The 22,474-nt window shown below is 44.0% G+C and overlaps 2 protein-coding genes across 5 annotated transcripts in view; one reads left to right on the top strand and one right to left on the bottom strand.

Moving 5' to 3' along the window:
• Positions 1-5,249: 5,249 nt before the first annotated feature.
• On the top strand, positions 5,250-8,094 carry KHDC1L (KH domain containing 1 like). Its single transcript, XM_081829355.1, has 3 exons — positions 5,250-5,354; positions 7,337-7,460; positions 7,590-8,094. Exons 1-3 carry the CDS (start codon positions 5,250-5,252, stop codon positions 7,733-7,735), a joined length of 375 nt encoding a protein of 124 aa, XP_081685481.1. The 3' UTR covers positions 7,736-8,094.
• Positions 8,095-13,542: 5,448 nt separating this feature from the next.
• KCNQ5 (potassium voltage-gated channel subfamily Q member 5) overlaps positions 13,543-22,474 on the bottom strand; it is a 476,049-nt gene continuing 467,117 nt past the window's right edge. For all 4 annotated transcript variants that reach the window (XM_081828546.1, XM_081828547.1, XM_081828548.1 and 1 more), the window contains 3 exons: positions 22,122-22,253; positions 19,566-19,692; positions 13,543-17,948 (listed from right to left, as the gene is read on the bottom strand). In XM_081828546.1, the coding sequence (XP_081684672.1) occupies positions 16,986-17,948; positions 19,566-19,692; positions 22,122-22,253 (1,222 nt within the window). In that variant the 3' untranslated portion in view covers positions 13,543-16,985. The remainder of the gene's footprint in view (positions 17,949-19,565; positions 19,693-22,121; positions 22,254-22,474) is intronic.

Here is a 22,474-nt window from a genome sequence, read left to right as displayed (position 1 = left end):
AAGATTGTGCATTATTGGCATTGGATAATCAACTGCACAGTTATCTGACTCCTGTTTCTGGTCCTATCCTGGTACCTAGGATAATATTATTTGTGTAATTTTGCATGAAAAAATTGATTTTTTTCAAAATAATTTTTCTACATTGAATCTGATCTTTTTTTTTCCTCACCGCAAAAGTGAAACAGTTGCTTTACTCACCAAAGGGTTGATATTTGAGAAGGTGAATATCAACATGTGTACAAAGCTAACTAGAAGGTTAACTTTCTCAAAGTAGAAATTGAAGCCTCCTGATAATACCTACCAATGTTTTGAAAAATCTTTTGCCGACCCCTCCCCCCAAATAAAGGCCATACCAGGGAACCTCAGGAAAGTAATAATCTATTTTTAAAGAAACCCCTCAAAGTTCAGGAACGAACACATCATTAACACCGACGTGCAACATCAAATAGGCTCACAGGACAGAAGGAAACAGGAAAAGTCAGATGGTTGCACTTAAAAGCAAAAGCAATTAAGCACTTGAAGGTGGTCTGGATTGTTGGATAATTTTGTCCCATTTGAAGGAATTAAGCGAGAGTTAAAGTCTCTTGCAAGGAGATCACGTGAAACTTGATGCTTCCCCTCCGACGGCGATGGCGAGCAGGTTGACGCTTATTCAATGTAGCTGCTGTACTTACCCTAATTTCCGCGGAGGGTGTGTTCTAGCCTCCTCCTTTCTTCACCCCACCCCTTTGCTCTGAGGAAAGGCAATCCTCTCCAGGAGGAGAACGAAACCCTGTGCGTGCTTAAGATGGGAGGAAGGTGCAGGGGACAGAGGTGTGAGAGGGGAGAGATTGTGATCGGGCATGGGGGACGGAGGAGAGGAGGAAAGAAGGAACGAGAAGATGGGGACACTCCGGACTTCGTCTCCGGCGCTGTGTCAAGCGCTTTTGCCGGAGATTCACAACAGGCTCCCGGGGCTCCCTCCCCCGGCTTCAGTCTCCTCCCACCTGAGAAAATAAATACAGGAAGCCTCTTTTAGAATGGAGGGGGAAGACAACGCGGGAGCTCACACCCAGGTACCACCCTTGCAGCCTACAGAACCCGCAGCAAGTAGGAAGATAATAACTGGCTCTTTTATTTTTAAGGCTGGCACACCACAACCCAAGTGTATCAAGAAGAAAATCTCGGGGGCGGATTCAAGTAAGTAGGCACAGCAAAGATAACCTCGCCACCAGTCTGTCCGTCTTAGGTGGAGGGAGGCCCAGGAGGTGGTGCGGGTCTGTCTCCATCCAGTACTTTCTTTGCGCGGCCCGCCTCGGCTCTTGGACTTGAAGCCGGCAGCGCAAGAAGGGGGTGGGGGTGGGGGTGTATGGGAGGTTTTCCAGGGCCCCCAGCTGGTCGTAGCTGGCCGTCTCCACCCTACACACATCCCTTCAGGGTGCTGAGCCCCCCTCTAGGCTGAGGGGGTGTGCGGGGGGCGGGGCGGGGGCAGATTCACTTTGCAGCTGCTGCAGGAGTGGAAAAACAGGAGGGCAGTGCTCAGTCTCAAAAAAAAATTTTTTTTTTTAGCCACTTGCCTAAAATCATAAAGTAAGAAAATCCTGCTGGCTCTATCTTCAAAATACACCTCAAATCCATACATTTCCTACTATTTCAACCACTAGCACTCTTGTTTAAGTAACTTCTTATTTTTTCCCCCTAAAATTCAGGCCCCAAATCCAAAATAATCAAACTTCTAAGATACCTTTTCTTTTCTTTTTGCTCTTTTGGTTTATAAAGGAAAGAACATATATATATATATATATATATATATATATATATATATATATATATATATTTAAAGATTTTAATTTATTTCCTTGAGACAGAGAGAGCACGAGGAAGGGCACAGGGAGAAGCAGACTCCCTGCTGAGCAGGGAGCCAGATGAGGGGCCTGATCCCAGTACCCTGAGATCATGACCTGAGCTGAAGGCAGATGGTTAACTGACTGAGCCACCCAGGCACCCAGAAAGAACAGAAATATTCAGGTTTGCTTGACATTCTTAAATTTTTAGTAACTCAGACATGAAATCTTTTTGGTTACCAAATTAGAATATAAAAACTGACAAATCAAAATAAAAGTTGAGTTTTTCTAGCTTAATTATAATAAAATGATTAAGTACTTCTAAAGTGAAAAAAACCCAACCCTTGTTCATTATATAGATTGACACAATAACTGTCAACACATTGATTTTAAAAAAGAAAATTCTGCAGACTGGTGACTCTTTTAGAGTTCCTGGACCCAATTCCAATCTCTGTGTGGGGGTGGGTTCCCCCACATACAACACAATTCTTGGACACCAGCCGGGTGTCCAATCAACTCAGTTCTGATGTATCCACCAGGAGATAGCATCAGATCCCACAGGTTAAGGATTCAGTCTCACCAGACTGTCCCTGATTCCCACCCCCTTCAGATGCCAGTAGCAAGCCCCAGGCTGTTACCTGTGCTTCTGACAGCCCTCCTACAGACTGGAGGTTCCAAAGACATCCTCCTTAGATTTGATTAATTTGCTAGAGTGGCTCACAGAACTCAGGGAAACACTTACTACATTTACCAGTTTATTAAAGGATATGATAAAGAATATAAATCAACAGCCAGATGAAGAGATACATAGGGTGAGATCCTTAACCAAGGAGATTCTGTTCTCATGGAACTTAAGGCCTGGCTCAGTAGCATGTGGGTACTTTCTGGCTCCCCAAGTGTGGAGGCTGTCAGGGAAAAAAAAGGACCAAAAAGCTGTCCCCTTGGGTTTTTATGGAGGCTTCATCACATAGTCATAATTGACTAAATCACTGACATTGGCTGATTTAACCTTTAGCCCCTTTTCCCTTCCCAGAGGTTCCAGATGGAGGGGGTGGGATTGAAAGTTCCAACTCTTTCAATCACATGGTTGGTCTTCCTGGCAACTAGAACCTGCCCTTGGATGGGGTCCAAAAGTCACCTTCATTAATAACAAGACACCCATTTCATTTTTATGGTTCTGAAGCATTTTTAGGAACTGTGGATGAAGACCAAATATATCTGAGAAATATATATTTGGCCATCTGAAGAAGGCTACGTCAAGGTGTGATGACCCAGAATTCCAAGGAAATACCTTAGCTTACCACTATGCTAAACAAGCATTGACCAAAACAGTTGGCCCCGGTGATGGTGTATGTGCTGGCAATTATTTAATGTCAGGATGGATTGAGGATATTCCTGATGGATAGCCAAAGTTCTGATGGTAAATTGCTTGATTGTTATTCTGGATCTAAGGAAATGTAACTAATTTCTTTGGTGATGTGGGGTACACATTTCACTGTGGTTGTTACTAAAGAGCAGCTCCAAAATGTCCTTTATGAAAAGACCATACCAGGAACCTCAGGAAAGTCATAATCTAATAATTTATGACTGCAAGCTTACAATTCTAAATATTACAAAAGATTCATTTGCTATGCCCAGCTTTATCATCAGTAAGTATAAACAGTCTTCCCCAAATATCCACCCAAACAGCCTCTGCATGATTGGAAACTTGGAGATTTAGTGTTTTGAAAGAGACTAAACTTGCAAAAATCGAAACCTTACCTGTGGCCTCAACTGAAAGGATTTCACTGGGAAATCATAAAGGATTCTTACACATCCTCCAGGAATAACTGAACTTTGGAGGAAGACTACCAAACCAAGAACTTCAGATCAAGCCAATGATGATGTGGAGAGCTTCAACCCAAGGCAATAAAACAAGATACATTTTTTAATCTCTCTGCCCTCCTTTTTTCATTTTGCTCTACTGATCATTGTACTTTGGTGCCCCCTAGAGGTGAGCCAAAAAATTTCTTAATTCTTTAACAAAGCTCTCTTTTTTTTTTTTAAGTAGGAGCCACACCAGGCAAGGAGCCCAACACAGGGCTTGAAGTCAGGACCCTGAAATCAAGACCTGAGCTGAGATCAAGAGTCGGATGCTTAACTGACTGAGCCACCCAGGCACCCCCACATATCTACATTTTTAATCTTAATCCTCTAATATTTCTCTGCTACTTGAGGAAAGGCAAAACTCTCTTGTGTATGTGTGTGTGTTTTCAGACTATAGCTATTGTTCTAAATCTAACTGATTAATGCATTTGTCATTCTCTACCTGATCTGACTAACAAAATTTAATAGCTGTTCCTTTAACACTTCAAAAGATAGATTTTCTGGGGCGCCTGGGTGGCTCAGTCGTTAAGCGTCTGCCTTCAGCTCAGGTCATGATCCCAGGGTCCTGGGATCGAGCCCCACATCGAGCCCCATATCGGGCTCCCTGCTCAGCGGGGGGTGTGCTTCTCCCTGTCCCACTCCCCTTGCTTGTGTTCCCTCTCTTGCTGTCTCTCTCTGTCAAAAATAAGTAAAATCTTGGGCGCCTGGGTGGCTCAGTTGGTTAAGCTACTGCCTTCGGCTCAGGTCATGATCCTGGAGTCCCGGGATCGAGTCCCGCATCGGGCTCCCTGCTCAGCAGGGGATCTGCTCCTCCCTCTGACCCTCCCCCCTCTCATGTGCTCTCTGTCTCTCTCATTCTCTCTGTCTCAAATAAATAAATAAAATCTTTAAAAAAAAAAAAAAAAGTAAAATCTTAAAAAAAAAAAAGAGTCTGTCTTCGACTCAGGTCATGATCCCAGGATCCTGGGATCGAGCCCCGCATCGGGCTCCCTGCTCCGCGGGAAGCCTGCTTCTCCCTCCCCCACCCCCCTGCTTGGTTCCTCTCTCGCTGTCTCTCTCTCTGTCAAAAAATAAATAAAATCTTAAAAAAAAAAAATAGATTTTCTTCTGCACGTCTCTTCTGGAATTTGAATCTTCCTCACAGTATTAAATCCTAACCTTCAGTTCTATCAAAATTGGACACTGAACCCAAAATACTTATGCTTATTACAAAATACTTATGCTGACTCAAGAAGCAAGCTTACAGGAATAGACACAAATATTGAGGCTGTCTTTGCTGTATTAGTCTGTTATCTTCAGTGATTCCCCAGCCTCTACTCAAGGAATCTTTACATATCAGGGGACTAATGATTTTCCTGCTTTCATTGGGATCAATGATACTTGTACTCCCCATTCAATTTGTGTGACAGTAAACTACTATGTTTTATGTGCACCTTATTACATAAACCTATCTTGTGTACATGGAGTAACTTTTAGAGAATCTGCAATATTTATAACATCTTCTCCTATAGGAAACTGTTTCTCTGAGAAAGATACTCAGAGACCTAAAACAAGGGAAGCATGGACTATTCAGGAGAGCTCTCAGGAGAGAGAACTGATCCCCTCTTCATCTATGCTCAGGATGCTCCAATTCCAATAGTAGGAATAATACAGCAAGAAAAACTGGTACACAATTTGTCTTTGACCCTAGCAGAAGTCGCAAATGACACTACCTCTGCTCTGGAGGCCCAACAAACTAGTTAAAATTTAAATTAAATGGTGGTTATGGTTGATTAAATAGCCTTTGGTTTCTTGGCTAGGTAAGAACTCTGTTTCATAGCAAACACTGCTTGCAGCACCTACCTAAAACACTCCTGGTTAGGCAGAACAATTTGTAGTTAAGTTAAAAGAATGACTATCTGGCTCTGTAGAACAGATTCAGGTGGATTTGGGGACCTGATTTCATGGCCCGGTTTTGGCTCTTTCCTTGGCAACCTATTAATAGGACTAATGATCACTTTGTTTCCAGTAATTACGTATTCCAGTTGACCCACGTATCCTAAATGCAACTGTGCAGTCATTCTGTTTTTAAATGGTTCAGATTCTCATTTTGCAACAAAAGGCTCATGTGAGACTAACTGCAGTGCAAATGTGGACAGTGTTCTCCAAATAGCCTGTGATCAATGGATTCTGATGATTGTGTGGATCTGAACCATGCAGATGAATGTCCTCAGGGCTGGCCAATGTCCTTTGGCCAAAAGGGGAGATTGGAAAGTAAAAAAAACAAAAACAAAAACAAAAAACAGACCTAGGAACTTGCAGCTGGAAGTTGGCAGGTAAACTCTAATGTTCCCTACCACACACAAACAACTCTTGCAGAATACTTTACTTTGCAGTGAAGACCACTCAGCAATTGTGATGCAACAAGATGTAGAAAGGCCATTAAGACCATTTACTCTGTAACTACGTTTAAAGCCAGAGACAAAGACACTCTTCAATCAGGACCACACTAATCTCCCTGCCTCCTACATAAAAACTGCCAAGATAACCACCAAATTGCCCCCTTCTTGCAAAACTGGCTTCTGCTCCCCTAAACAGTCCTTAGAATCACCCAGCCAAATCCTGTAGTAGGCTGCCCACAACTCTTCCCTATAAAGAGGCTTCATGTCCCTGGATTATTGCCTCTCTCCTGAAGCAGCATATCAAATAAGCTCAACTTTGACTACGCATGTGTCGTCATTGGCTGGCTGGTAGTAACTGCTATGGTTTGAATGTTTGCATGCCCCCCAAATTCACATATTGAATTCCTAACCCCCAAGGTGATGGTATCAGGAGGTGAGGCTTTGGGAGGGTTCCTCCTCATTAATGTGATTAGTGTCCTTGTAAAAGAGGCTCAGAAAGCTTAGCGCCCCTTCAGACATGCAGCCTTGTAAGGACACAGCAAGAAGGAGGTTCTCTGCCAACCAGGAGGACCTCACCACATACCAAATCTGCTAGTGCCATGATCTTGGCCTTCCCAGCCTCCAGAACTGCGAGAAATAAGTGCTTCTTATTTATTTATTTGAAGATTTTTTGTTCATTTGAGAGAGAGAGCACAGAGGGAGAGTGAGAGGGAGAAGCAGACTCCCCACTGAGCAGGGAGCCCGATGAAGGACTCAATCCCAGGACCCTGAGATCATGACCCAAGCTGAAGGCAGATGCTCACCCCGACTGAGCCACCCAGGTGCCCCAAGTGCTCTTGTTTTTAAACCACCCTGGTCGATAACATTTTGTGGTGTGAACAAACTAAAACAGTGCCTGTCCAAATCTAGGGAGGCCATTTTGGAACCTGCCTGTTCCACTACTTTCCATCCCTCAATCCCTGCCTTGGCTCATGCCCACTAGGTCTGCTCCAAAATCTTTTGAAATTAGAAATGAAGATAATTTTGGATTCTTGGGCATCAGAGAGGCAAGCACTGATGAGATGATTCAATTTGGCATGAAAGGATTAAGTTCAGATTAGACAATTACTTGGAATGGATTTTATTGAAAGGATCTGTAGGCAGAGGCCACCCCTCTAAGATGTGGGGTTGTTCAGATGCCAGTATTCAGCACAGATCCCGGGCCTACCCTGACTTCTTCCGAGTTCTTTTTTGACGGTGTTTGAGCTTGCCTCTATTCTGAATCAGGTAGGAGCGATTCCGGACCTGGAAAGGAGGCCTTGCAGCGAGAAACCGTGGTGCGCTGTATCAGAGAACTTTTACCTTCCACTGGTATTTTACATGGAAGTGGACCAGGAGGAGTGCATCTTTGGTACGTGGCCGTTGCCCGCACGTTCTCCCCGGTTTCCAACTTTCCCACCCCCATCTGTCACAGAGCAGCCCCTGCCAGCACCCCCTCCCCCCAGGGGTGGAGGTTCATGAGTCCCTCCCCTGGTGGCAGGCCACCTGGACACAGACCTTCACTGCTTCGAGGTGCACAGCCACACCCTGATTCAGCTGGAGAGTTGGTTCACAGCCGCAGGCCACACCCGGGTCCCTGTAGTTGGACCGCCTAAGGCGAGGCGGTGGCTGTTCGGTTTGATCTAGAGCTTCGGGAGCGGGGACTCTGACCAGCAGGCCCAAGGTAGGTGCCCTTGGCTGAACTGTGGAGCTGCGTGGCATCTTGGTTTCTTCGGGAATCGCTGGGGTGGCTGGAAATCCAACCTCTTCAAGGGTGCCTTCCCAGCCATCTTTGTGGTCTGCTGTCAGTTACAGGAAGGGGCAGGGAGGTGTGTGGATGCGGCAGCCAGGGAAGGCCTGGGTTGGGGTAACACCCCTTGATGTCTCTTTGGGAGTCCTGGCCTGCCCCGGGGGTCCCAGTTGTGAGCCCTGCCTCACCAGGGCACTGTCTTCATAGGCCTCAAGATGCTGCAGCTAGTCGAGAGCCGGCCCCTGACCAAGCACGACCTGGCCGCCTCCCCCGGCACACAGCTGTTTGCCAGGTCCAAGTCTGCCTGCCAGGGTGGGCAGGACCCTCTCTGAGGCTTTCCCAGGCTTCCTGTTCCAAATGGGAGCTTATGCTAGATTCCCTTAGATCTCGCTCTATTAGTAATAAAGGTCTGATACCCTCCCTGGGCAATTAGCAAGTGAGGGCAAGTTTTGGCTTTGGTGAGAAATGGCATTGGGAGAAGTTTGGATTTGTGACCCAGCCTTGTTCCTCTCAGACCTTCTGAGGCATATGTCTGAGACATGTCTTCCAAATGTAAGAAAGTGTTCAACAGGTGAAGATATCCGATAGAAGAAGTGACCCAGTGTGTAAAGCCTCGGTGCTCTCTTCATTCCTTTGGATAAGCTTATCTGGCCCACGAGGGGCTTTGAGCCAGCCCCACATTGTGATCTGCGGCACTGCCATGAGCTGGCCACCTGTGCCGTCTCCCAGACATGCTGCCCAGCTCTGGAGCGTGAAACAGAAAAGACAGCTCTTCCACAAGCTGCTGCTCTCACACCTGGAGCCTGGCCAGGCTGGTCTGGGTCGAAGGAAGACAGGGGTTTCTAGAAAAGAAGGGACCTTCCCCAGCATTCCCCTGGATCTTCAAAGGCAGACGAATGAGAGAAGAAATGTGTGTGTGTGGAGGGGAGGGTCTAGATGGAGACAGAAACTGGTTCCACTCCAACTGCCTGGTGAAGTAGGCACCTAGGCAGCCCAGTGAACCTTAGGTCCCCAGTCATTGTCCCTGATTGCTCGAAGTTTGGGGATGGTGACAGGGTGTTCTGGGAGCAAAAGATCCTGAAGTCCCCTACGGTATGAATAAATCGATAGTAAGATTTCCAGAACTTTCCTGGATGCCAAACTCACATTTGGATCTCTCTAGCCAAGATTAATGCAAGCTAAACATGTCCTCACTTGAACTCTTCCTGTTAGAGCTTCTCCAGCAAACTGTGTCTCACGATGAAGCTATTGTAGGTGAGAGAAGACAGTGCCCTGGACTCTAGGGGCACTGGTGAAAGTGCTAGGTGGAAGTGCTAGGAAGTGGTTGAACTTGGAATATATTTTAAAACCAACAAGATTTGTTAATTTCATGGTTTTTGGCCAGTTATAAACAAATGGTAAGATCAGGATCATGGTAGAAAAACACTCATGAGTCTGGCTGGAAGAAAACCAACCATACTATTCTCAAAGGGAATATTATGCTTACTTCCTAATTGATAATTGGAAGATTAATGGCTCAAAAAGTAGAGGGAAACTTTTTTTTTTAAGACAATTGCACAAAGACTGTTTTCTTCCTCAATTGAGTTTCATACTAAGAGTTATCAAATTAACATTCTGCCTTCTTGGGACTGTGATTCTGATCTCTAAATCTATTTCACCAGAGATTTCTGTATGGGCACAACTCACATATTAATAATGTAGAAGTTAGTATCTCAAATACTGGAGTCAGACTACATGTATTACATCCTAGCTCTACCACTAAATAGCTTTATGATCTTCAGCAAGTTCCTAATCTCTCAGTGCATTAGTTTTCTCATCTAATCCTAACTACCTGTAACTATATAGAAGTTAGGTGTGTATATATATACATATATATGTTTTTGTTTTTTTTTTGCCTACATTTCACTGTTTTTCTTCCAATAGAACTATGTTTTTGTGGGTCCTTCCTCCCTAGTTTCAAAAAGGGAGTTCTGATTGGCCAGAAGGACAGATACTTAGTGACTACTCCAGGCTCAGGAATGATCATGCGACCTGTGTTAGTCTAATCAAATGTCAGGAAAGGATTTATATTCCATACTTGAGTGGAGAGCTCCCCACCTCCTCCCCTCTCCGGTTAGATGTGATCAAGGAGGTTTTGTGGCAGCGCTTGCCTCTGGCAGCCCTCTTGTGGACAATGAGAGGAACCATCAATGGTATCCTGCTGACAGGAAGGACAGCTGGAACCTTGATGATGTCATTGAGCAAAATGTACTCTGCCACCCTACCTTTGGATTTCAATTGTTAGATAATACAATTAATGAAGGATAGTTGGAAGAAAAGCAGGCAGGGACAGGGCCCCCTCACCCCACTTAGAGGAAACCACCATTAAAAGGATTTTACACAACGCTGGAAGGAGCCCTCCACCCTTTCCCACGTGATAGATGACAAAAACCTGATTGGATGACAGGCAATCCCTAGACTTAGAAACTCCGGTGGCATCCCTGTTGTGTCCCCTCTTTCGTTGGGAGCTTTGTACTATAGTTCAATAAACTGCTTTGCTGCCCACCACTCTTTGCCTGGCTACCTCTTCATTCTTCAGAGTGGCGTGACCAGGAACCACGGGCACTGAAGGAAGAGAAATCTTGTAACAAAATGTTCTTATATTTAAGGTTGTTCCAGCCAGGGTTTTCTTATGCTTGCAGCTAAATACATCCTGATATAGTGCCTGTGGTAATGTGAGGATTAAAGGGCAAAATACCTGGGAAGCATTTATGGACACAATGCTGGGCAGTCACTAAACATGGGTTGTTATTCTGAAGGATGGGATCCAAAAAATCTGTAGGGTGGCTCTGGCTATGGGCCTGGCCTTGGTAGGATGTAAAGAGATGTGGAGAGTAAGAATGTGCTCAGGGACAGGGGAAGGGAGACTAGACCCCCTGTTTTCTTTGGCCTACAGTAATGTTTGAGAGAAGTCAATCTTCCTGGTGAATGGAGAAAGTCTGGGAAGGGGTGTCAACTATGGGGTCTGAGCCAATTATGATTGAGGGACGGAGAAGGGATAGGCCAAGGATGCTGAGGCCTGGGATGGGAGGATGAGGGAGGGGTTGCTTCTCCCAGTTCTGTAGAAATACAGATTACTCATTATTTGGCATTAATTAATTTCTTCCCAGACTCCTCTGGAAAAGTACTTTGGGAGAAGTAACAGATTGAATCTGCTTAATTCACTGTGTGGATGAGGCTTGATGATCCTTCTCTTCTTGACTTGGAAGACCTCTGAAGTTAGGGGTTATAAGTTGCTGAAAGCTGAATAAAGGGTCAGAGACCAAGACACTTTCATTAATTCAACATTATTGGGTGCCTGCTGCACGGCATCGTGTGAGAAGCCTGAGGTGTCGTGGGGGTGAGATGTCCCTGTTCTCAAGTAGTTTCGGTTCAGTCTGGGGCATCTGAAGTGACTTTGGGTGATGCTCGGGAGGGAAATCTGGGTGGAGATACGTGACTGGGTGGGATCATCCAGTAGTTGAGGTCAGAAATGAGACAACCTGGGGCAGAGTGTGAAAGGGAGATGAGAAAAGGGAAGAAGCTGATGATGGAATTTGTGGAAACACCAACAGTTAAGGGACTAAAAGCAATAGGGAGCTTGGAAAAGTGAATAGTGATTGGTTCAGAGAGGTAGGAGACAAACTAGGAAGCAGTTTTAGAGAGAGTGGCTGTGGTGTCACCTACCTCAGAAAAGCCAAGGGGGATGCTGATGAATGTATCCATTGAATCAGCTTTCTAGAAGGTCATGGGTGAACTCATGAGTGGTTTTTCGGTGGTGTTGAATGGGCTGATTTGTCTGATTTGTCTGATTGTCATGTGTTGGTTAGTGGATGGATGCTGTGGGAATGGAAATGCCTTATTTTGTAAGTAGTTTGGTTCTAAAGGGAAAGTGAGATGTTGGGTAAAATAAAGAGGAAAGTAAGTTCTCAAGCGTTGCTGGTAGCATGGAAGCCTACTCATGTTTATGAGGAGAAAGAGCGAGAGTGAGATGCAGCAGATATGGGGAACGAGGGGTATGGGAATGACCCCCCCCCCCAATCGTGGGGACAATCAGCAGCTTCTTCTTCCCTCGGACCAACCGAGAGAACAAGAATTAGTCTTCCCATCATGGAGTGGCAGAGGCCTCTCCACCACCAAGTCCAGCGGTACGATCTCTGGTAACAGAGTGGTACTGGATCATTGCCCAGAGGGCTCAGGCAAGGAGTTTCAGAGATACTCAAAAGCATTTATGATTGGGGGTGTGTGTGGTGTGATGTCCTCAGGGTTCATATGAGGCGAGTGGCATCCTGAGCTGTAGCAAGGGGAAGCACGAGTACCTTGGGATCACAGGGATGGGCAGGGACGGGCAATCCAGGAAGGAAGTCACACTAATGCAGGCAAAGAAAAAGAGAAGGAAGAAGAAACAAGTAAGGGAGAGATGAGCATCATTAAACATAAGAAAAAAACCAGAGAGTTGAAAAAGTAGGTGTAGGTCTTGTGGCAGTGTGTGGGAGCCCCAGGAGAGCAGACTGGACTTAAAACAGTCACCAAAATTATGATAGACATAAAGTGAATCATGTGAACAGGTAAAGAGAAGTAAGTCATACAGATGTACCTTTGGATTTTCTACTTATTTATTTGAGCAAAAACATTTTGCCGTTTACCAGTTTTGTGGTGCTGTAATTTCCAGGGCCGTGCATAAATCCATAGTTTATACACAATGCATCTGATAAATTTCTGCTTTGAAATGTAGTAAAATCTTCAATAATTTGCAATTAGGTAGGCTAGAAGGTGACATCTTGTTGTAATGAAAATTTAATAAAAAAAAAAGCTACAATTTTTACTCGCACCACATTTTTGAAGCAGTTAAAGCCAGGCTAATAAAAGTTGCTGCTTCAAGGTATGGGAAACTGTTTTTATCAATGGTCAAGGTAGAATAGTTGTCATAAGTAAATTTTGCTTTTAAATGGTGGGGGTGAGAGATTGTGCTATAAACTAGTTCAAAAGTGTTTGGAAGTGATTTATACTTTTAAGCTGGTCAAGCAGGCATGTTCCATAAACCATTTTATTTTCACTCATCTCTAGGCACATACCTGTTTGGTCTCAATAGAGCGATAGTGGGAAGTCCCCTCACCTTATCCTCCAGGATAACACTCCCTCACTTCTTCCTTCTGTCCCAAGTGCCTCTGTTAGGGCTTTGTTACTTAGTATTCCAGAGTCCTAACATTCCACTTGAATTAATCATGGATACTTAGAGCAAAATTACTAGGAAAACAGAAGGAACGGACTATCTTAGGGAAGGAGGAAAAGATCCCTTTTGGAGAAGTCCTCCCCTGGTAAGGCAGGGCTGGCTAGGTGCTAAACATGGTAGTTCTGAGTAGCCAGGGGCTGCAGGTTGGCGCACGTGCCTGGTGCCCCAGTGATTTCCTACTACTTGTTTAGCACACCCTTTTATTATAGTTAATACAAAGCTCACATGTGCTGCTTTCTGAGTTTTGATTAACATCAAATTAATTTTTCTTATGATACACTCTCAAAAACATTTGCAAATCTCCCCCTCCCCAAATTACCAATGATTTCTTCACTGACACTGCAGGAAGATAACTTTTGTATTTCAGCCCCAAATCTGTACACAGCCAGTTCGGCTGACTGGGACCAGTCAGTTCAGAACCAACCAGTTAGTTCCAGATAAAAATAGTCACACTGTTTATAGACATCTTTTTAATGGTTTACTTTAAAACAAATGAGCCCAGTAAAAGAGAGCAAAGGAGATTACATTTCAATGATAGCTTGAGATGGGTGTGATATTCCTGATTGATTTGTTCTCAGGAACAGACAACTGTATTGTCATACTTGACTTTTAGAACTGCTCACTTAAAATGCACATAATTTTATTAAGTTTCTCTTACAAAAACACAACCATGTCATTTAAGGCAAAAAATATCAGCTTCTGGGGAGATAAGTTAATGTTTCTGACATTTTCTCAGTCTGGTTGGATGAAGTGATCCATTAATTTAGTTGCTCAGGTTTCATCCTTTCTTGTAGTTTTGCTTTGCCAATGGGCATGAGAATTAGTCACTGTGCCTGATTTCCTCCTCTCTATTAGACTTGTTTCACCTGCAAATTATGAACTTTCAGAATCACTGAGTCAATGGGAGGTGAGAAAGGCACCTTTGAACAGGAGATAAAGACTTAAAAACTCAATAAAGTGTCTCTTACTTAAAACAAAACTTGCAACCTACAGATATTAATTTAATTGAACAAAATGCAAACATTTAGACCAGACACAGCAATATTTTTAGTCAACCTCATATAAGGGATGTTTGCTAGTTTTAGCTTGATCAACCCTACATATTGAAGAAGGCAGACAAACTTGAACTGAGAAAGCATGTGGCTGCTCAGTGCTCAGCTAAATTGTGCTTCAAGACACCATTTGGCATCGACCAATGGGACTTTGCTGAGAGTAAATGGGAGACCCCTCTCAACTCCGTAGAGAGTAACGCAACAGACAAAACCCTACAGCTTTCATACAACTATCTTTGAACATCCAAGAGTGTTTGTGCTAGAGTAAGATATAGACACAAATGGTCATGGCTTCAATGTATAAAAGTTTTTCACATCATGGTTTATCACATTTTGCTATGATTAAGACCTCAGTGATGCATTTAGGGCTTGTTTCGGAATCTTCAGTCTTCAGCAACGCTGGATGAACTGTACTGTGTCGGAGGCCTAGAGAGGCCTAAGGAGGGGTCCCCGATACATTCAGAATTCCTGCTGCCAGTGGGGTTCGACCCAGGACAGGGTGTGTCCAGGAATCAGTGCTACCTGAAAGTTGCTGCCTCCCTCCTCTTCCTTGACTGATAATTGGAGAGAGCCTGCCAAGTGCATGGCAGGTGTCTGGCTTTAGGTCAGTGGAATGATGTGTGTGTTTGTGTTTGTGTGTGTGTGTGTGTGTGTGTGTATACCACCTCCTTGGGAGGGTGTATCACAAGTTCAATTTGAGTGGAGACAGAGTAGGTGAAAAATTGCATTTCATAATTTACTGAAATTCTGTGCTTCAAAAATGAAAACCGTTGTTTTAAAAGCTTGATAAAATCTTTTTTTGACAGGAGTGTAAAATTTAGACCCTAACTTCTGCTCTCCAGCAGCCAAGAAGATGCCGAATGATACACTCCAGGGAGTGTGTTAGAATCCAGGTGGGTTGAGAAGAGGAGGTGTTTAGAATTTCAGTGTTTATCAAAAAGGACAAGGATTTTCAAAGGTTGAGAAGCCTATCTGAGGAAGAGCAGAGAAGTGGTTTACTTGGGGATGGAGACCGGGTAAAGCCTGGCGAAGTTCAGGAGCAAAACAGTGGCAGGGAACTGAGAAGTTAATGGAGAAGAAAGGTAGGAGGAGAGTCAGGGATTGGAGACGGCCTGCTGGGGGAGACAGTTGGGCAGGATGGGTGGATTTCAGGGCCTCCTCCTGCCTTTGGACAGCCAGTTGCTATCCCTGCTTTGTCTTCCTGGCTGCTGAAAGTTTTTTTGGAGGAGCACTATCTGCCAAGGAAAAAACTCTTCCTTCCATAAGTCCTGTGGCTGGAGTGGAACTGAACTGAAGTGCTCTCTGGCTCCCTCTTGCCTTTTGAATGCTGTTACCTTGGCTGAAGTTCTGAGACTGCTAGACAGGCTTCCAACAAGCAGTTGGCGTGGCTTGCTTTCTGGTAAATGCATCTCTCATTTTGTTTCCCTTGGGTCCTTGCTGCTGTGCTATATGATTTAAGTGTTTTGATTTGCAGACCCTGCTGGGGGTACCTGGCTTCTAACTGTGAATGTGTACACCAGGAAACGGAACCCTTAATTAGAGGTTTGGGGCAACATTCTTGGGGGAGCATAGAAAACGTTCGCTACAGTATAAAAAGTAAAGGAAGTTGAGTTATAGCCTTCCATATGCAAAACGTACTAGGTTAATAGCAAAAAACATTCAGGGCGTAGTAAAAAATAAATACCTTGCAAAATTCTCCGTTTATATATAAGAATAAGGGATGTTTAGGTAGTTGAATTCCCTAGCAATATTCATCTTCTAAAAAGATCAAGTTCTTCTATTTTGGTTTGTTTTTCTCCCTCTCATTGCCTTCTGAGGGCAAAGCTATTTTTGTTAACTTCACCTACTTCCTGGTGTTGTGTCTGGATTCTTTTCAAGCCTTTCTCATCTCAGTCTCACCCAAATGTCTAATTCCCCGGGATCCTGCCTGTATTATCAGTTCAGCGGGAATGGTTTCTCACACTTGATATGGTTTCTCACACTGGGGCAGCCCTGGCAAGCCAGGGGGGCGCACTGCAGAGAGATCAGTCCCAGCGCACCGGCCCTTCTACTCAGGAGTACTGTATTCGCGCGTGTAGAAGTTGACCACGTATAAAGTTGATTCAGCCATCAGGGACTATGTTCCCGTGAAATCACTTGTGTCGGATAGTCTATTTGCCCCACTGGCCCTGAATTTCATTATTTGCACGCTTTCTAATTGAAGAACATTCTTGTCATAAAGAACAACATGAAAATGATGTGCAAAATTGCTTGCCACAGCGTTGAATCACCAAAAGCACACAGACTGACATTCAAATTACATTAATAATAAAATGACTGAATAGGAATGGGTTGGCAAATATATCTTGAAGGAAGCAGCCATTTCTATTATTCCCAAGTTCTGCTTTACTCGATACCTTGTTAGCAGCGGTTGATGGTAGCCATTGTGTTTACATATACATTATGGCCTAATTTTGAAAATGTATTTTGTATTTAATCACAAAGCAGAAATGCCTGAAATTTGAAGTTGTTTACTCCCGTAATTTCAAAACACAGAGTCAAATCTTCTAAGTGACCTAATCTTGACATTTTCACACACCCCATAGCATTAGCAGTGTTTGGTTTCTCAGGATTTTTAACACAAGGTACGTTACTAAATGAGTGGGTTAACGTTGATGTACCTTGGAATTTCAGCCATCCCTAAACATGCATTTTCATGCAATTAAAAGATAACGGGCTTATAAACTGCCTTTCATGTTCTTCCTGATTCTTGCAATTTCAACTTTTTAGAAGGGCTTTCAAAATAGTTCATGCAATGATATGTATGGCTAAAGGAACTGCTATGCTAGAAGGAAAACGGAGACCTTATTTCAGTTTGACATGAGGCAAGCTGAGGGCTTCTGTACTTTCTCCTGCCTTACAAATGCTCCGAGATGATCGAGATCTTTCAGTCCTTAGAGAGTCTGACGCAAAAGCAGTTTCCCCGGCAAGCTGCGGCATGGCATCAAACGTGTCTGTCTCAGTCTCTTCGGGACCCACCTCTTCATCAGTTATAAACAATTTGGATTCCCTCCATTTGGGGTAAAAATCTTGGCTGCCTCTGGAGCCACCTGACTCACTCCCAGAAAGCTGTAGATTCAGTTCCTCTGTCGACCTGATCAGGTTTTGTACCGACAGAGATTTGCCCAAGTCCTTGGGCACCACGGGGTGGACAGATAACAGAGTCTCTCCCCCCATGTCAAAGCTTTTCCTTAGAGCGCGGTCCTTGGTCAGATTTGACTGTGCAACCTGAACATTTTCCTTGGAGGCAACAAGGCAGGTGGTGACATCAGAAATGCTTTCCTGTAAGCCTGCGGGGCTCGGGTGCAGGGTCTCCGGCCTGGGCAGATGCTTGATGGCTGGGAGAGGAGGCGGGATCTGTAAAGTTGTTGGGGCTGCTGGCTTAGGTGCCCCACTTATTTGGTTTGCAATGTTGCTGGCGGCCGCCGCTGCGGAGCCGTCACTTTGACCCACTGGCACCTGTGTTGCTTGACTGTGCATAGTAGGGCTAAGCGCGTAGAAAGTCTGCGCGCTGAACTCATTTGGCGTCAGAATGAACTGCAGGCCTCGAGAGATGTTGGCGCTCGCTGATCTGGATAAGCAGCCACTGTTCTGTGCGGAACTGGACAGGTCTTTGCTATCCACGGGGCTTTGATAGTCAGAGGTCTGTTCACATTCAAAAGGTGGGATCTGGAATGAGGCCAAAGTGAGGGCGGAGGCAGAGCCTTTCCGGAGGACCTGTTGATATATATCGAGTAGGCAGTCCAGCTTGGACTCGATGGACTGTACCTAAGAGTGGGGAAATTGGTCACATATGAATATAACCTGTTGTAAGAATAAGCTTCATTTCTAGAATTAAAACAATGCAGTCAGAGTGTGTCAATACAGTTAAATATTGAGTACAAAGTCTAATGTAGCGGGGAACCTTAGTACAACCTCAGAATGCACGTTCGTCTATCAGTGGTGCAGCCAAGGGATGATTTGGGAGGAGAGGTTCGCTTTGGCCTCTACATAATCTCCCCCCAATACCCCTCCCCCGTAACTCTTTATTTTATTTTATTTTTTTTTCATAATTGAAGTATTTTTATTTTATGTACAATGAATTGGCCTTAAAGTAGGTATCTTGGATATCTGCAGTTAAGGTAGATTATCTTGGATGACCAATTCAAGGAAGTTCACTTAATCCAACTTAATGAAGCCTATATCCTTCGCGTACTAACGGAAACACTGGCGGCACATATTGAGGCCAGATTTCCGGATCAGACCGTGCCTGTTTGAGCAGACGCGGCAAGAATGAGAACCCTGGCCAAATTTCCTCGGATGGCCCCAGGACAGCTGCTCCCCCTAACTCTTTAAAATGGACAATTGATGTTCTCAAAAAACGTATAAGCAGTATACGAAAGCAACTGCAAGACGGCCAGCCCAATCACGTTGCCCTTGCTAAGCCTCCCCCAAGAAATCATTCTGGGACTCTACTGCGGTCTAGTCAGGAACTCCTCTATTTAAATCAAGACCTTAAATATCAATGTAGGTGATTCTGAATTTAAAAATAAAGGTACAAAATGCTTCCGAATTAATACTTGAGATATTTTTGATTAGATTGGGGAAGCAATTTGATTTCTGGACAACTGTCGTCTTTTTTAAATTAAGTTTTTAATTTTAATTCCAGTCTAGTTAACATACGGTATTATACTAGTTTCAGGTGTACCGTATAGTGACTCTGCAATTCTAAAACGTACTCAGTCCTCATATGATAAGTGTACTCTTTCATCCCCTTCACCTATTTAACAACCCCCCCCCCCGCCCCCAACCTCCCCTCTGGTAACCATCAGGGTGTTCTCTATAGTCAAGACTCTGTTTCTTGGTTTGGACAATTATCTTTGTACAAGAAGATACAGCTTCAGGGTTAACAACTGAGGTTTTGTTTTGTTTTTTAAAAAAGAGTGAAAAAGAGAGACAGTGACAATCACCAAAACACATATGAAAAATAGATCCCTGTTATTTTACTGTGGAGAATCTATAGTTGCTTCCAGTTCAAGTATTCATAGATGAGATGGAATTGTTTATTCCTTATATGGAAATCCAAGTGTTTTAGAGAACACTGTCTATGCACAAAAAATGTAGTTTCATTCGCCCTTTCTTTTCTTCCTTTAAAATATATTAATCACTGGGAAGCCTGGGTGGCTCAGTCGGTTAAGCGTCTGCCTTCAGCTCAGGTCATGATCCCAGGGTCCCGGGATCAAGTTCCACGTTAGGCTCCCTGCTCAGCAGGGAGTCTGCTTCTCTCTCTCAAATAAATAAATAAAATCCTAAAAAATTTATTAATCACTAAAATACATCAAATGACCTACATTTTTGATTAAAAAAAATCAGACGGAAAAGTTAGCCCCTACAGTTGGATCGTACCTGCTTCTCCACCTTGACCACCCGGCCGAGCATGCTGAGGTCATCGGGGCTCTCGTGTTCTGCTGTGATTTTCTCTCGACTCTTCTTATCCGATGTGATTTGCCCTTTTCCAAGAATTTGGTCAACACTATCAGAGAAAGAGGAGATCTGATTATAAATGCTGAAGACGGAGATTGCCCCAGGACAGAATGAAGTGTTTTGAAAAGAAAAATGAAAGACAATTATCTTTAATTTATGTAAGATGACATAAAAATGAACTTGTTCCAGTTGATGTGCTTATTTTCCTAACATGAGAATTACACATGAGATTAATTTTCTCATTATTCTGGTCCATGACGAAGTCACTTATGGGCAATCTTCTGGAGGTGGAATTGTCCTCAACTACAAAGTAATTTGTCTGTTTCCATCTCCAACCAGCCATTTCCTGAATTTAACTGCTGAAAATATGACAAAATCGTCATTATGATTATTTCATGTTAATAGAACAGATACTTCAGTGAACATTTACTATGGACCCGATATGTGGAAGCTAAGCAGACAGAGAGTGATCCGTCTCCGCTTTTTGGAATTCTAGTTGGAGGATAGACACCCCACGAGCTGGAAACTTAAGATTAGTTCTACAAGTTCCGTAGCAGTTCAACTTTATACAAACCCTTGTTTTATAATAGTTCTATTAAAGGACTTGGAAGACCATGGCCACGTGGGCAGAGATTGTAACATGACCACAGGATGAGTTACAACCATTTCCAAGGAGACTTGATCCACTGAAATGGGAATTTCTTTCTTTTGTGTGTGTGTTGGAGCTGAATTATCAGGAGTACGGACTCAACGTTCCAGTTTACAGGCAGCGCCTACCTCCTGTCATGACATCTAATCTGTTATACTGCAAACTCCACAAGAACTAAGTCATTATTTTATTAATCTCTGAACGTCCATAGTGTCTGGCACACATTAAGGGCTCAATAATTGTCTGCTGGATAAATGAACGAATGAACGAACGAACTGTGATTCTAGAATTGATCACCAGGTGATTTACTAAGGGCCCAGTATATGCCTCCCGCTGGGCTAAGTGTGCTGTGGGCATATAAACAAATGTTTAAGACTCTCTCCTTGTGGGCGCCTGGGTGGCTCAGTTGGTAAAGCGACTGCCTTCGGCTCAGGTCATGATCCTGGAGTCCCGGGATCGAGTCCCGCATCGGGCTCCCTGCTCAGCTGGGGGTCTGCTTCTCCCTCTGCCCTCTTCCCTCTCGTGCTCGCTGTCTCTCATTCTCTCTCTCAGATAAATAAATAAAAAATCTTAAAAAAAAAAAAAGACTCTCTCCTTGTGTTTTAAAAACTCTTCAAACACAAACACCGGTAATTTGTGCCTGAGAACGAAGCAAGACTCTTAAAACACTGAGATGACTGAGCATTCTGGCTTCAAGATAACACAATCAAACGTGGCTGCAGTAACATATCGAGCTCGTTTCTTTTTTTTTTTTTTTAAAGATTTTATTTATTTATTCATGAGAGACAGAGAGAGAGAGAGAGAGAGAGAGGCAGGGGGAGAAGCAGGCTCCCAAGGAGCAGGGAGCCTGATGTGGGACTCGATCCCAGGACCCTGGGATCATGACCTGAGCCGAAGGCAGACGCTTAACCATCTGAGCCACCCAGGCGCCCCTCGAGCTCATTTCTTAAGATGCTCACCAGAGAGACAGTGTGTATCTGGCGCGGTACAGGATGCTAAGGAAGGCAAAAGCCCAGCCTGAGTCACGAGCAGGGGGAATAAACTTGCACCCGGGACACAACACAAGAGCCAACCACTCGTTTTTGAGTCTGATTCTCGGGCACAGTGGTACCAAGATTATGAGTGTCTCTGTGCTCTGTGGTAGCTCTCAGTGCTGTAGGAGGTCAGAGAAGGGGAAGGTCTTTTTTTGTGGGCCAGACAGTCGGGAAAAGTTTAACGAGGGAGAAAGACGGCTTCTTTTTGAAGGACAGTCGGGATTCGGAGAATAACCCAACAGCCGCAGCAATCATTCCAGTGACATCAGCGACAACCATTAACAGTTACGGGGCACCCGGTTAGCAGGTAGTAACTCATTCAGTCCTGGTGACAACCCTATGAAGCAAACACTAACATTATCCCCACTTTTACAGATGAGGAAACAGATACCGCATGCTGTAGATGGAGGCTTTTAATATCTGATTTATATCCTTAAATAAAAATCTACACTAACAGGGCGCCTGGGTGGCTCAGTTGGTTAAGCGACTGCCTTCGGCTCAGGTCATGATCCTGGAGTCCCTGGATCGAGTCCCGTGTCGGGCTCCCTGCTCGGCGGGGAGTCTGCCTCTCTCTCTGACCCTCCCCCCTCTCATGCTCTCTGTCTCATTCTCTCTCTCAAATAAATAAATAAAATCTTTAAAAAAAAAAAATCTACACTAACAGCAAAAGTCCAGTTATCCATGAAAAATGAATTAGAGCTATGAGAGTCCCGAGTTTTCTCTACAACAGAGAAGTTACTCTCAGATAGTTTTTATGCCCATCCCTTCACAACAAATCACGTTTCTATTGCTTACCGTGTTTGGAGACTTTTAATTCTACACAACATGTCTAGATGACCAGCAGAATATTGTTCAATGACATCTTTTACATCATATGGGCGTAATGTTTCCTTAAACTTCCGTTTTGCAACATGAAATTTCATAATCCTGTAAGAGCAACATATTCCATATTAATCTCCACAACTTTGCTAAAAGAAGTTACCCAAATAGCTTGCTAGTAAATATGAGAACTCTGGGGGAAAAAAGAAGTCATGCATCAAATTATTTTAGGTTCCTCCAGAAATGCAACATAAAAGCCCAAGATTATAGTGGGCAATTTAAGAACATCTCATGGGAAGCACACACTGAGAGTAGAAAAACACACAAAA

Source organism: Leptonychotes weddellii, chromosome 8, assembly GCF_054177405.1.
Source record: "Leptonychotes weddellii isolate Sample4059 chromosome 8, ASM5417740v2, whole genome shotgun sequence".
Classification (NCBI taxonomy): Eukaryota; Metazoa; Chordata; class Mammalia; order Carnivora; family Phocidae; genus Leptonychotes; species Leptonychotes weddellii.
This window is presented reverse-complemented; position numbering and strand designations above follow the sequence as displayed.

Excerpts from the sequence above, each read along its gene's own strand:
- KHDC1L (XM_081829355.1), top strand. The coding sequence starts at position 5,250 with ATGGACTATTCAGGAGAGCTCTCAGGAGAGAGAACTGATCCCCTCTTC. Across the intron at positions 5,355-7,336 it reads TAATACAGCAAGAAAAACTG|GTAGGAGCGATTCCGGACCT; the intron begins GTACACAATTTG and ends ATTCTGAATCAG. Across the intron at positions 7,461-7,589 it reads CCAGGAGGAGTGCATCTTTG|GCCACCTGGACACAGACCTT; the intron begins GTACGTGGCCGT and ends CCCTGGTGGCAG.